This window comes from Panthera leo, chromosome A2 (assembly GCF_018350215.1).
Source record: "Panthera leo isolate Ple1 chromosome A2, P.leo_Ple1_pat1.1, whole genome shotgun sequence".
Lineage (NCBI taxonomy): Eukaryota > Metazoa > Chordata > Mammalia > Carnivora > Felidae > Panthera > Panthera leo.
The window spans coordinates 154,736,228-154,750,263 of NC_056680.1; the positions used below are offsets into that span (position 1 = coordinate 154,736,228).

The following is a 14,036-nucleotide window of genomic DNA, read 5'->3' on the forward strand; positions in this document are numbered from 1 at the left end:
CTGTCGTCTATTAGGACGCTGTCTGGGGGTGAGGCTATGGAGCTGTGTCAGGGAGGAGAGCTGGAGGGTCAAGGGCATGCAAGTTTGGGAGGAGGAGGATACATTACTCCTTTTCTGTACAGTCTCAGTCATTTGTAGGACCTAAGTAAAACTTTTTATTTTGGGATTCAAATCTTCTCTCAATGTATGATAAAGTTCTTGGGCTAAAACATGGAGGCAATCCGGAAAGGAAGGTGGAGATAGGAGCCTGGAAGGGTGTATAGGAACTTATGAAACACGTAGGAAACAAAGCAGCAGGTATTCTGCTGTAGGGTTCAAAAGGAAAATGTCACTTTTGCCCTTTGTGGTTTAAATGTAATGTGCAATGATAATAATAATAATCACCATCACTGCCGCCACCATAAAAACATATACCTATATAGTGCTTATATAATAGACACTGCTGTTTACGTGTTAACTCATTAAATTCTTTTTTTAAGTTTATTTATTTATTTTTGAGAGAGAAAGAGAGAGTGCTAGTGCACATGCTTGTGCAGGGGAGCACAGGAGGCAGGGAGGGGCCGAGAGAAAGGGAGAGAGAGAATCCCAGGAGCCCCACAGGGGGCTCAAACCCACGAACCCCTGATATCATGACCTGAGCCGAAATCAAGAGTTAGTTGCTGAGCCGAGTGAGCCACCCAGGTGCCTCTAACCCATTTAATTCTTAAAACAACTTTGTGCCATAAGTATTATTGCTGTCTTTTTTTTTTTTTTTTTTTGATGAGGAAACCAAGGCACAGAGTAATTATGACATGCCCATAATGAAGTTGCTATGGCTCTGTAATTAGGCATTTATACTCTTTTACCTAGTTAGGGACAGATACCCTAACCTCTCTGAACCTCAGTTTCTGTATGTGCAACATGAGAAAAATATGTATCTTTTAACGACATGCCGTGATTCCTATACCTATGTTAGACTGAGTGGAGTTAACCAAGTTAATTGGGTAGGGACTGGGTAGGTCGTTTTAGATAGAGGAGCCAGTAAGTGTGAAGGTCATGAGGTGTGACATGTTTAACTAAAAGCCCATCTGTGTGGTTGGAGCACAGAGGAAGGAAGTAGATTAAGAATCATATAGTAGAGGGTCTTTTAGCCTTAATTTTAGAAATGATCCTGAGTATAATAGGAATCCTTTAAAGAGTTTTAAATATGAGAGTTATATTACCACATTTATGATTGTAAAATATTCATGTGACTTCAGTAGGAGAATGGATTTGAGTAGAGATATGGGTTGTGGGTGGGAAAGATCTGGGGAGAAATTTAAGAGACTGTTGCAACTGTCAGGGCAACAGAGTAGACTAGGGTGGTGGCAGTGAGGATGTAAGAAAGTAAAAGGATTCCGGAGGTAACAAGGAGATAGAAGTTGTGATCAGTTGAATGTGAGGAATGAAGGGTAGGAAAAAGTAAAGGGTGTCATCCAGATTTCTGGTTGGGTGAATGGTGGTACAATTTACTGAAATAGGGAACACTGGAAAAGAAGGAGGCATTTGGGGAAGAAGACAAATTACATTTTTGACTTACTGAGTTCGAAGTGCTTTTGAGATATCAAATGGAGATGTCCACCTGAATCCAAGGGTCGGGAACTCACGACAGGAGTCTGAGCTGGGATACAGATTTGGGAATTTGGGAATTTTGAAAGGATTTGAATTCATAGGAATGAGTGAAAAAGATTACTTGAAAAGAATTTACAGAAAAGAAATGTGTAAAAGACAGAACTATGAAGAATTCCAGTTGCCTTTCTTGGTTTAAAATTTTTATTCTGAAATAATTATGCATTTATAGGAAGTTGCAAGAAATGTACAGAGGAGTCCCACGTGTCCTTCCTGTAGTTTCCACCATGGTAACATCTTGTGTAACTATGGCACGATAGCAAATCATGGGAGTAACATTGGTATGATCCACAGAGTTTATTCAGCTTTCCCCAGTTTTACCTGTGTGTGTGTGTGTGTGTGTGTGTGTGTGTGTGTGTATTTAAATCTGTACAACTTCACATGTGTAGGTCTGTGCATCCACCACCATTTTCAGGACACAGAACAGTCCATCAGCAGAGCCTCCTTCCTATTGCCCTTCTACCCACACATCATTTCATTCTCCCTCCTCCACACCGCCCCCCTTTCCTAACCCATGGCAACTACTAATGTGTTCTCCATTTCTGTAATTTTCTTGTTTCAAGAATATTATACAAATGGAATCATAGAGTATGTTGTATTTAGGATTGGCTCTTTTCATTTAGCATAATCCCCTAGAGATTTGTCCAAGATGTGTGTATATTAACTATTAATTCTTTTTATTACTATTATTCTGTGGAATGGATGTACTCTAGTTTGCTTAATCATTCATCCATTGAAGGACATCTAGGTTGTTTTCAGGTTTTAACTTTTAAGAATAAACCTGCTGCATTTTTGTGTGATAGTAAGTTTTTGTTTGTCTGGGATGTAAGTCCAAGAGTGCAGTTTCTGCCATATGGTAATTGTATGTTTAGTTTTATAGCATATTGTTTTTCAGGTTGGCTTCACCATTTTAGATTCTCACCAACAATGTATAAGTGACCTATTTTCTCCACCTCCATGCCAGCATTTGGTGTTGTCACCAAATTGCACTATTTTTCATACTAGCTGTTCTGTTAGATACATAGTAATACCTCATTGAAACTTTAATGTTTATTTTTCCTGTGACTGAGGATGTTGAATATCTCTTCATATGCCTGTTTACCTCATGGATATTTTCTTTAGTGAAGTGTTTTTTCTTGTCTTTTTCCTATTTTATAATCAGACTGTTGAGTCTGAGAGTATGTATATAGATCAGATACAAGTCTTTTCTCAGCTAGGAGGTTTGCACATATATTTCCAAGTCCATAACTTGTCTTTAAACTGTCTTCAGAGGGTCTTTTATAAAGCAATTGTTTTTAATTTTGATGAGTATACCCAGGGAAGTTGGTGTTAGGCTGTTCCTTAAGTCCCCAGGTTCCTTAGGCAGTCCCCTTACTTCTTTCCATTATTCAGAGTCTTTCTATCTTTGTTTGTTGTGTTTGTTGTGCAGGGGCTTTCAGTTGAGGAACTGAAGAGCTGGGGGGAATGGGGCTACTCCTTCTTGGATCAAATGGAAAGGTGAGCTCTAATGCTTTAGGGGCTGCTGGAAGAGGAGAGCCCAGTAAAGTACCTTATGAGGCAGGAGAAAATAAAAGTGTAATATACACCATCAGAGGAGCTGTTTCTAGGAGGAGGAGGTAGTTAATGTGTTCTATGTCTGTGGCAAGTTAAGAAAGTTAAAGCTGCAGACGCAGTGGAGGCAGATGTTGCATGAATACGGAGTTAAGATTTGCCCAGTTGAAGTATGACTCAAGGACATTAGGACAAGGGAGTTCTGAAGAGTAATAAGAATATCATTAAAATGATGAATAAAGGAATCTGACTCAGGTAGAGAGGGAAGGTAAAATAGGCAAGGACCGATTGGAATGGAAGGAAAGGAGGCAATGTGTAAGTTTCTAGCACATTCTTAGAATCAGTGACTTTGTAAAGCTCAGTCAAGAGTGAGTTAGGGCACCAGGGGTTTGGTGGAAAGGAATCAGAAGTTTTTGAGTAAATGACCCATATTTAGTTGGGGGCTCAGCCGGGTGTATTAGGAGAAAATGTGTTCCTCAGCTTTCCTTGGAAGTCCCTGTGGCTTGAAGGAGCTCTGTCTTGTTGCTGCAGGTAAGAAGGAGCTAGTGTAGTGCATACTTCTTAAAAGCCAACCAGAGAAGGTCTGGAGTCAGGGATAGATTGTGGGAATTAAATAAGACTTAGATTTATACCCTGGAATATCTTAGAGTGAAGGAACGTGAAGATTTTCTGTGTCAATGGTTCTCAACTTTTCTGAGCATGAGAACCCCTTTTAGTCTTAAAATTTATTTATTTATTTGTTTGTTTATTTATTTATTTATTTATTTATTTACTTACTTACTTACTTACTTATAGTGCAAGTGGGGGAGAGGAGCAGAAGGAAAGAGAAAGAAAGAGAGAGAGAATCCCGAGTAGGCAAGTAGGCTCCACTCTCAGCATGGAGCCTGACACAGGGCTTGATCCCACAACCCTGGGATCATGACCTGAGTTGAAATCAAGAGTCAGATGCTCAACTGATTGAGCCACCCAGGCACCCCTATTTTGAATCTTTTAATGATAATTATTGATTGAATACTTATGTAATGAGAAGGTAGATAATCTTTGTTAAAGCAATGTGTATCTTATTATCAGAATACTGTTTAAATGGATTTCCTGTCAGTTTTATTTTTGAAATAGGTCTTATGTCCATCCATCCACTTAGATGCTCTTCTCCAACTCCCCCACTGCTACTTTAGTGCAAGGCACATCACTTTTTGCCAGGTCACTTCAGTAAGCGCGACTGTTTCTATAATCCATTTCTAATAAAAATCCAGTGATTTTTAAAAAAATAATTGGATCACATGACTTCTGTACATTCAAATTCTTTAAATTTTTTATTACACTTAGAATAAAATCCTCCTCTCAAGGCTCCTCTTAGGCCAATCTTTTCCTCTCCCACTAGGCTTCAATTTCTTTGGCTCTCTTCAGACTCCTGAGCATTTCCCAGTTCTTTCCCATCCTTGAGCTTTTGCACACGCAGTTCTGGAAAAGCTCTTTCTTCTGCTCTTCCCATGGCTGGTTTTTCTCATCTTTGCTGTCTCAGATTACCCGTCACTTACCCAGCAAGTACTTTTTTGCCCACCCAAACTAAATTAGATCCTTTGTTTACCCTCTCTTCTTATTCTTTCTCATGGAAAATTCTATCTCATCCAACTTATAGCTATCTATTGATGTGTTTATTTGCTTATTGTCTCCCGCCCTCATTTCATGAAGGCAAAGTCTACTTCTATTGAATACCCTTTTATATTAACATCAAATATGTTGCCTGGCACATAGTAGATATTCAGGAAATATTTTTTAAATAAATGCATGCATATATGAATTTGGGGAAAAAAGTACACACACATATACATAACATTAGGTCTTAGTCTTCTGATGATGGTTGCTTCACTTATGGATTCAGAAAACCATTTCATTAATTTCAGAGCCTCCCAGTGGATCCCTGCATACAAGGTGAATTTTACTCCAATCACTCATACATTTTGAGTTCCTACCATGTGCCAGACACTGTCCCAGATAGTGGGGGATATTGTACACATCATTGTTCCTTCACTGCTTATCGTCTATAGGTGAAAACCCTAGGACCCAGAAACATAAATTGAGAAAGCAAGAGAAACCCAAATTGGAACAAAGTGACAAAGACAAGAAAGGATCAGAGAAAATCTCCAGAAACAATAACAAAACAAGTAATAAAATGGCAGTAAATACATATCTATCAATAATTACTTTGAATGTAAGTGGACTAAATGCTCCAATCAAAAGACAGAGGTGTACAAATGTATTTAAAAACAGACCCAACTAGGTGTGCCTAGGTGGCTCAGTCAGTTAAGTGTCTGACTTTGGCTCAGGTCATGATATCATGGTTCATGAGTTCAAGCCCCACGTTGGGCTGTGTGCTGACAGCTCAGGGCCCGGAGCCTGCTTCAGATTCTGTGTCTCCCTCTCTCTCTGCCCCTCCCCAACTCGCACTCTGTCACTCTCTCTCTCAAAAACAAATAAACATTAAAAAATTAAAAAAAACCCAACTATATACTGCCTACAAGAAACTCATTTTATACCTGAAAACACCTGCATATTGAAAGTGAGGGGGTGGAGAAACATTTATCATGTAAATGGAGGTCAAAAGAAAGCACAGAGTAGCAATATTTATATCAGACCAGCTAAACTTTAAAACAAAGACTGTTACAACATAAAAGAAGGGTACTATATAATAGTAAAGGGGACAATCTAACAAGATCTAATAATCATAAATATTTATGCCTCCAACATGAAAACACCCAAATATGTAAAAGTTAATAACAAGCATAAAGGAACTGATTGATAATAACACAATAATAGTAGGGGACTTTAACACCCCACTTACATCAATGGATAGAGCATCTAAACATAAAATAGACAAGAAAACAGTGGCTTTGAATGACACTGGACCAGATGGACATAGCATATATTCAGAACATTCCATCCTAAACCAGCAGAATACACATTCTTTTCAAGTGCACATGGAAAATTCTCCAGAATAGGTCTCAAGTTAGGTCATAAAACAGGCCTCAATAAATACTAAAAAGATTGAAATCATACGGTATACCTTTTTTTGACCACAACATTATGAACCTAGAATTCAACCACAAGAAAATTTGTGAAGACTACAAATGCATGGAAGTTAAACTACATGCTACTAAAACTGAACCAGGAAATCAAAGAAGAAATTTTAAAAATATATGGAAACACATAAAAATGAAAACACCACAGTCCAAAACATTGGGATACAGCAAAAGCAGTCCTAAGAGGGAAATATGTAGCAATACAGGTCTACGTCAAGAAGCAAAAGAAATCTCAAATAAACAACCTAACCTTACACCTAAAGGAGCTAGAAGAACAACAGCAAACAAAGCCTAAAGCCAGCAGAAGGAAGGAAATTACAAAGATTAGAGCAGAAGTAAAGGATGTAGAAACTAAAAAACAAAACAAAACAATAGAACAGGTGAATGAAACCAGGAGTTGGTTCTTTGAAAAAATTAATAAAATTGATAATTAATAAAATCACAAATGAGAGAGGAGAAATAACAACCAGCATCACAGAAATACAAACAATTATAAGAGCATATTATGAAAAACTATGCAAACAAATTGGATACCTAGAAGAAATGGATAAATTCCTAGAAACATATAAACTACCAAAACTGAAATAGGAATCAACATTCAGAAATCTGTTGCATTTCTATATACCAGTAATGAGGCAGCAGAAAGAGAAATTAAGGAATCAGTCCCATTTACAACTGCACCAAAACCCTTAAGATACCTAAGATAAACCAAACCAAAGAGGTGAAAGACCTGTGCTCTGAAAACTATAAAACACTGATGAAAGAAATTAAAGATGACACAAAGAAACAGACATTCCATGCTCATGGATTGGAAGAAAAATATTATTAAAATGTCTATACTACCCAAAGCAATCTACGCATTTATTGCAATCCTTATCAAAATATCAATAGCATTTCTCATAGAATTTGAACAAAGAATCCTAAAATCCCACAAAAGACCTGAATAGCCAAAGCAATCTTGAAAAAAAAAAAAACCATTCAAAATGGATTAAAGACCTAAATGTGAGACCTGAAGCCATAAAAATGGTCTTTGACATTGGCAATAGCAACTTTTTTCTAGATATGTCCCCTGAGGCAAGGGAAACAAAGATAAACATAAACTATAGGGGCTTCATAAAATAAAAAGGATCTGCACAGTGAAGGAAATAATCAACAAAAGTAAAAGGCAGTCTACTGAATGGGAGAAAATATTTGCAAATGACATACCTGATAAAGGGTTAGTACTCAAAATATATAAAGAACTTATAAAACTCAGTACCCCCCAAAATGAATAATCCAATTAAAAAATGGGCAGAAGACATAAGTAGACATTTGTCAGAAGAAGACATATAGATGGCCAACAGATACATGAAGAGATGCTCAACATCATTCATCAGAGAAGTGCAACTCAAAACCACGAGATCACCTCACATGTGTCAGAATGGCTAAAATCAAAAACACAATAAACAAGTGTTGGGTGAGGATGTGGGAAAAAAAGAACTCTCTTATACTGCTGGGGGAATGCAAACTGGTACAGTCACTGTGGAAACCAGTATGGAGGTTCCTCAAAAAGTTAAAAACAGAACTACCCTGTGATCTAGCAAATCTGCTAATTGAAAGGAATACATGCACCCCAATGTTTATAGCAGCATTACCTACCATAGCCAAACTATGGAAGCAATCCAAGTATCCATTGACCGGTAAATGGATAAAGAAGATGTGATATATATTCACAATGGAATATTACTCAGCCATAAAAAAGAATGAAATCTTGCCATGTGCAATGATGTTGATAGAGCTAGAGAGTATTATGCCAAATGAAATAAGTTAGAGAAAGACAAATACCATGATTTCACTCGTGTGGTATTTAAAAAACAAAGCAAACAAGCAAAGAGGAAAAAAGAGAGGCAAACCAAGAAACAGACTCTTAACTATAGAGAACAAACTGATGGTTACCGGAAGAGAGGTGGGCGGGGGGATGGATGAAATAGGTGATAAGGACCAAGGAGTGCACTTGTTGTGATGGGCGCTGGGTGTTGTGTGGAAGTGTTAAATTACTATATTGTACACTCAGAACTAACAGCACTGTATATTAACTAACTGGAATTAAAATAAAAACTTAAAAAATAGTTTTCTATTTTCCTGCTGTTCCTAAACTGGAGAAAACAGGATTTAATCTGCTTTGTTGTACCCATCAACCAAATGGCACCAAGAACACAGCAATAATGAAAATAGTGAGGTTTTTTTTTTTTCTTTATGCAGTGGGAAGAACACACTCCAGAGAACCTCAGAAGTGCCCCAGATGGGAGGGGCATCTTACAGGGTTTGAGCTTATGCTGGATAATTTTGAAGATGGATTTAGAGAAATGGGATCAGTTCAGAATTGGGTTTCTCAAAAGGTTTTTTTAAGGAAGTGGAGGATTAAAATAGAGCTGTCACTGATAATAGCAATAATGCAAAGAAAAGACGTATCAGTTAATATCTGATGTTTAGTCATTTTGGGGATCATGAAAGGGCTTTTGTCTTTGTCTCGTTTTGAACATTGTTTTGCACTTTCTCAACATTAAAATATACTTGAAGCTGAATTAGTAAGAAATAACATTTACTGAACACACATTATACATGAAACATTCTTCCAAACAATTTACATATATTACCACATTTATTTCTCACAGAAACCCTAGGAAAGAAGTTGTTATGATCTCAGTGTACAAGTAAGGAAATTAACATAGGGATCTACATAATTTGTTCAAGTCCATACTACTAAGGATACAGCCCGAATTTGAATCAAGGCATCTGTTTCCAGAGGATAAGTAGTGTACTATATTTCAGTGTCTGTATAGAGTATCTCTCCCTATATTCTTTTGCCAGAATTAAAGTTTTATTTTTAATTACTTATTTTTTTTTTCCTGCAGGAGTTATGATGACTGGTCTCAGAGTGTCCCTGTAGTCAACCAGTAGGAAAAATCAGGGAGCTATAGGAAAGGCTGCATTGCTTGACTGTGGATACAGCCAAGAATCCTTAAGCCTTTGGAAGGTTAGAAATGAGCTAAGTCACTCTGGAAAGCAGCAAACTGGGTGAGGAGAGGCAGGGAGGTCCTGTAGAAGAGAAGTGCATAAATGGGATTTGGAATCACATGGACTGAAGTCTGAATCCTTGAACCAACCATCATTCACTGGTCGTATGACCTCGTGTGCTAATTTTATTTAAATAAAAAAATTGAATACAGTTGACACACAACATTACAGGTCTACAGCATAGTGATTCAGTGATTCCACGAGTTTATACATTATACTATGCTCACCATAATTATAGTTACCATCTGGCACCATACTAGCTTTTAGAATATCATGGACTGTATTCCCATGACTTATTCATTCTATAGAAACTTGTGCCCATTTTTTCCATCCCCTCATCCCCCTGCCCTCTGTTAACCATCAGTTTGTTCTCTGTATTTATAGGCCTATTTCTCTTTTTTGTTTGTTTATGTATCAGATTTTTTTAGATTCCACGTATGTGGTATTTGTCTTTCTCAGTCTGACATATTTCACTTTGCATAATACCATCTAGGTCTATTCATATCATTGCAAATGGCACGATCACATCCTTTTTTATGGCTGCCTAATATTCCATTATATTGTCTATCTTGAGAAAGAACAACAAAGCTGGAGACCTCGCAATTCCAGGTTTCAAGTCATACTACAAAGCTGTATAGTAAAACAGTATGGTACTGCCACAAAAACACATAGATCACTGGAACAGAATAGAGAGCCCAGAAATAAACCCATGATTATATGGTCAATTAATCTATGACAAAGAAGACTAGAATATTCAATGTGGAAAAGACACTCTCTTCAATAAATTCTTAATCTGTAAGATAATATAAAATTTATACACCCTATAGTTTTTTTTCCTGTGAAAAATAAAAAAAAATTAAAAAGTACATAAAGTACTTTAATACAGTGTTTTGTACAGTGTGGTTCTCTAGTACCATAGAGTAGGGGCTAAGTGATTAATAAGTGGTAAATATTTATATTAACTGATACCAGCATTCTGAAATCTCTATAAGCACCTTGAGTTCTCTTTAGTCGGCCAGTTTATATCCCTTGATTCTCTTCTCTCTGTCTTCCAGGTGGTGTTTCATTTGTTAGTGAAGACATAGAAGGGTTAAATCACCTTCTCTACTTATTTTACCTGAATTCCAGTTATCGGTCCTGTGTGGGGACTCTGATTGCCCCTCAGTGGGTGTTGACGGCTGCACACTGCTTCTTACCGTAAGTGATGGGGATCCATCCACTCTGTTCCAAGGCTCCGAGGCTGGGCCTCTGCACTTCTTGTGGGAATTCTAAAAACTTTGTGGTCAAGAAATTCTAGGACTATCATGGTAAAAGGGAGTTCAGCTACTCAGATACAGCTTGACTAAGGAATGTTCCACATTCTTATGTTTGACATGTCCCAAAAGGAAAAGTAATACAGTGTAATATGATACCTTACGTATAGGTAAAAATAACCTTGCAGGTCACTCTTTTTTTAAAAAAATATTTATTTATTTATTTTTGAGAGAGAGAGATAAAGAGTGATCAGGGGAGGGGCAGAGAGAGAGGGAGACAATCCCAAGCAGGCTCTGCACTGTCAGCACAGAGCCCGTTGCGGGGCTCGAACTCACCAACTGTGAGATCATGACCTGAGCAGAAATCAAGAGTCGATGCTCAACTGACTGAGCCACCCAGGCACCCTGACCTTGCAAATCATTCTTAATGTTTTTAAGATTCATCCAAAATGTTAGGGATATGATTATATTTCATTTTTCATTACAGTATAATATTTAAATGTGACTATCACAATTTGTTCATTCTTTTCTTGGTAGACATTTGAGTTATTTCTAGGTTTCTGCTATTGTGAATGGTTACTGTAATCATAGTTGTACCATGTACCTTGGAAGGTATTCTCATGTGTATATCTGCAATACACACACACATATAGATGTATATATATACACATATACATACATACCTATCGGTATATCTGCAGCAATATCTCCTGGATGTCATAGAGGATGCAAATGTTCACTTTACACATACTCCAGCAATTTATAAGCATTTTCCAGCATTGAGTATTGTCCAACTTTTTTATTATTTTGCTGATTGTGTTAAATTTCTTGTTATGCTCATAATTTTATTATCTTTATTAGTAGCGATGATTGGCTTATTTTTTTCTCTTCCTCGTCCTTCTCCATCCTCCTCCTTCTGCTATTAATATTTCTTCTGGGAAATATTCTTTCATGTTTTTTGAACATTTTGTGACTTTTCAAAAAAAATTGCTTTGTAGAACTTCTATAAATGCCCTAGATAGAACTCTTTTGTCAATTACGTATGTTGAAAATATCTTCTTTGTGGCTTGATCTTCTCTTTAATGGTGTATTTTGATTAATAAGAGCTCTTCATTTGACTATAATATGATTTAACACTTAAGTTATCAATCTTTATTTGTGGTTGTTGGGTATTGTGACTGGTTGAAAATATTCTTTATGACATCAAGATCAGAAAGATATTTCTTTAAGGTTATTTCTAGAGATTCTAAAGACTTGATTTTATATTTAAGTATTTATATCATTTGGAACTGATTTTTGTGAATGCTGTGAAGTAGGGATCCAGTTTTGTTGTTTTTAACATAGTAAGCTAAATATCCACATGTCATTTATCTAATGGTCTCTTCTTTCTCCAACCACCTGCAACACCACTTCTGACATCTATCAAAATTCTTTATTTTTGCATGGGTCTGTTTTGGGTCTCTCTGTCTCTGTACTGCTCCTTTGGGTTATTTATTATAGACCAATTCCACAGTGTCTTAAAAATTATGACTTTATTATAATTTGTGATGTCTGATAGGATAGGCCAACCATGTTTTTATTTATCAGGAACACTTAGGTACTTTTAAATAACTTTTCAAGCTTTATGAAAAACTCTGTTGTGATTTATTTGGAATTGCTTTAGCTCTTTGTATCAGCTGGGGAGAATTGATATTTTTCTGATATTGATTATTCCCAGCCATGGATCTGGCATATCTCTCCACTTATTTAGCTTTCCCTTTAATGCGTTTCAAGAAATTTATTTTATCTGAATACATGTCTTGCACATATCTTATTAAATTTATTCTTAAAGTGCTTTATATTTTGCTATTATATTTTAATTGATGTACTTTCAGAAAATTATATTTTCTACTTGTTAGTGATGATGGAAATGTAATTGGTGTTCATAAATTGATCTAATGGCTTGTTGCTTTGTTATATTCTCCTACTGTTTCTAGAATTTATATATATGTTCCTGTGGATTTTCTATTTGCCATCTTTGAAAAGGGCCATTTTCATTATTATTTTAATTCTAAATAATTTTTAAAAATTTCCTCATGATTAAATCTTTCATTCATAAGTTTAGAATATGGAGGGGTAAATTTTGAGGGATAACTTTCCAAATTAAAAAAAATTCTTTGGGTTCTAGTTTAATTGTTTTTGTGGTCAGAGAGTGTGATCTATGTGATACTAATTCTTTGAAAAGAATTGGGACTTGCTTTTCAGACCAGTATCAGGTCAATTTTTGCAACCCCCCATGTTATGAAAGAATGTATACTCTCTAATTTTAGGGTAGAAGTCTCTCTATATATCAAACTTCAATTGTGTAGTTTAAGTCTTTGGTATCCTTACTATTTTTTTTTCTTAATAAATCAGTAATTGAGAGATTTAAGTTGAAATATTCTTCTGTATTAGTAGAGCAAAATAGTCCTATAACTTTATTACTTTTTTAAAAAATATTTTTTAGGGTATTTTATTAAATATATGTAAATTTAGGTACATTTATAATGTAGGTACTTTGTGTACATTCCCAATAAATCAAGGCTATTACTGTATGTCATTACTCTCATATAGATAATATTGTTTGTCTTAGAGCCTATTTATCAGATATTAACATGCCAATCCTGGTTGGTTGTTTGGTTGGTTAGTATTGTCCTGGTATATCATTTTACGTCTTTACTTTTCTGCCTTTCTGTATCTTTTTTATTTAAACACATCTCTTAATTTACATATAGCAGGATTTCTAAAAATACAGTTTGTAATTTCTGTCTTTTAACTGGTGAGTTTAGGCCATTTGTATTTATTTTGATTATTATTATACTCAGACTTGTTTCTACCTATTTTGAATTTCTACTCTTTATATTTGTGTGAAAATGCTTTTGCCCTTTTACTTAATATTTTAGATACCTTTTAATTCTTATTTCATTTTTGTTGTCGAATATACACATGTCCTATTCTTTATAAATTTTAATATGGAAATTTAATGTAACAGAATTCAAAGTTAAACAATATCTGAATGTCTTCCTTATACCCCTTCTTCATTATGGTCCATCCATATCCCTCAGAGGCAACCACTATTCTCTTGTTTTTCCACCATAGTTTAGTTTTACATGTCATAGAGCTGCCTTAAACTGAAATGCACTCACTATAATTTGCCTGAATCATCTATTTATCATAAATTCTTTAAAATATAAGATTCTGGAGCGCCTGGGTGGCTCGGTCGGTTGAGCGTCCGGCTTCGGCTCAGGTCATGATCTCGAGGTCTGTGAGTTCTAGCCCCGCGTCGGGCTCTGTGCTGACAGCTCAGAGCCTGGAGCCTGTTTCAGATTCTGTGTCTCCCTCTCTCTCTGCCCCCCCCCCACCCCGTTCATGCTCTGTCTCTCTCTGTCTCAAAAATAAATAAATGTTAAAAAAAATTTAAAAACAAAAA

The 14,036-nt window shown here is 36.1% G+C and overlaps 2 protein-coding genes across 4 annotated transcripts in view; one reads left to right on the forward strand and one right to left on the reverse strand.

Annotated features, from left to right (window-relative positions):
* The window catches only part of PRSS37 (serine protease 37), a 29,974-nt gene that overhangs the window by 8,820 nt on the left and 7,118 nt on the right, over positions 1-14,036 (reverse strand). The window lies entirely within an intron of this gene.
* Positions 1-14,036, forward strand: part of LOC122212831 (olfactory receptor 9A4-like) — an 85,532-nt gene that overhangs the window by 553 nt on the left and 70,943 nt on the right. For all 3 annotated transcript variants that reach the window (XR_006199340.1, XM_042926823.1, XM_042926812.1), the window contains exon 2: positions 10,391-10,532. Coding sequence is in view for 2 of the 3 variants with exons in the window: in XM_042926823.1 (XP_042782757.1) it covers positions 10,391-10,532 (142 nt within the window). In the remaining variant the exon portion in view is untranslated. The remainder of the gene's footprint in view (positions 1-10,390; positions 10,533-14,036) is intronic.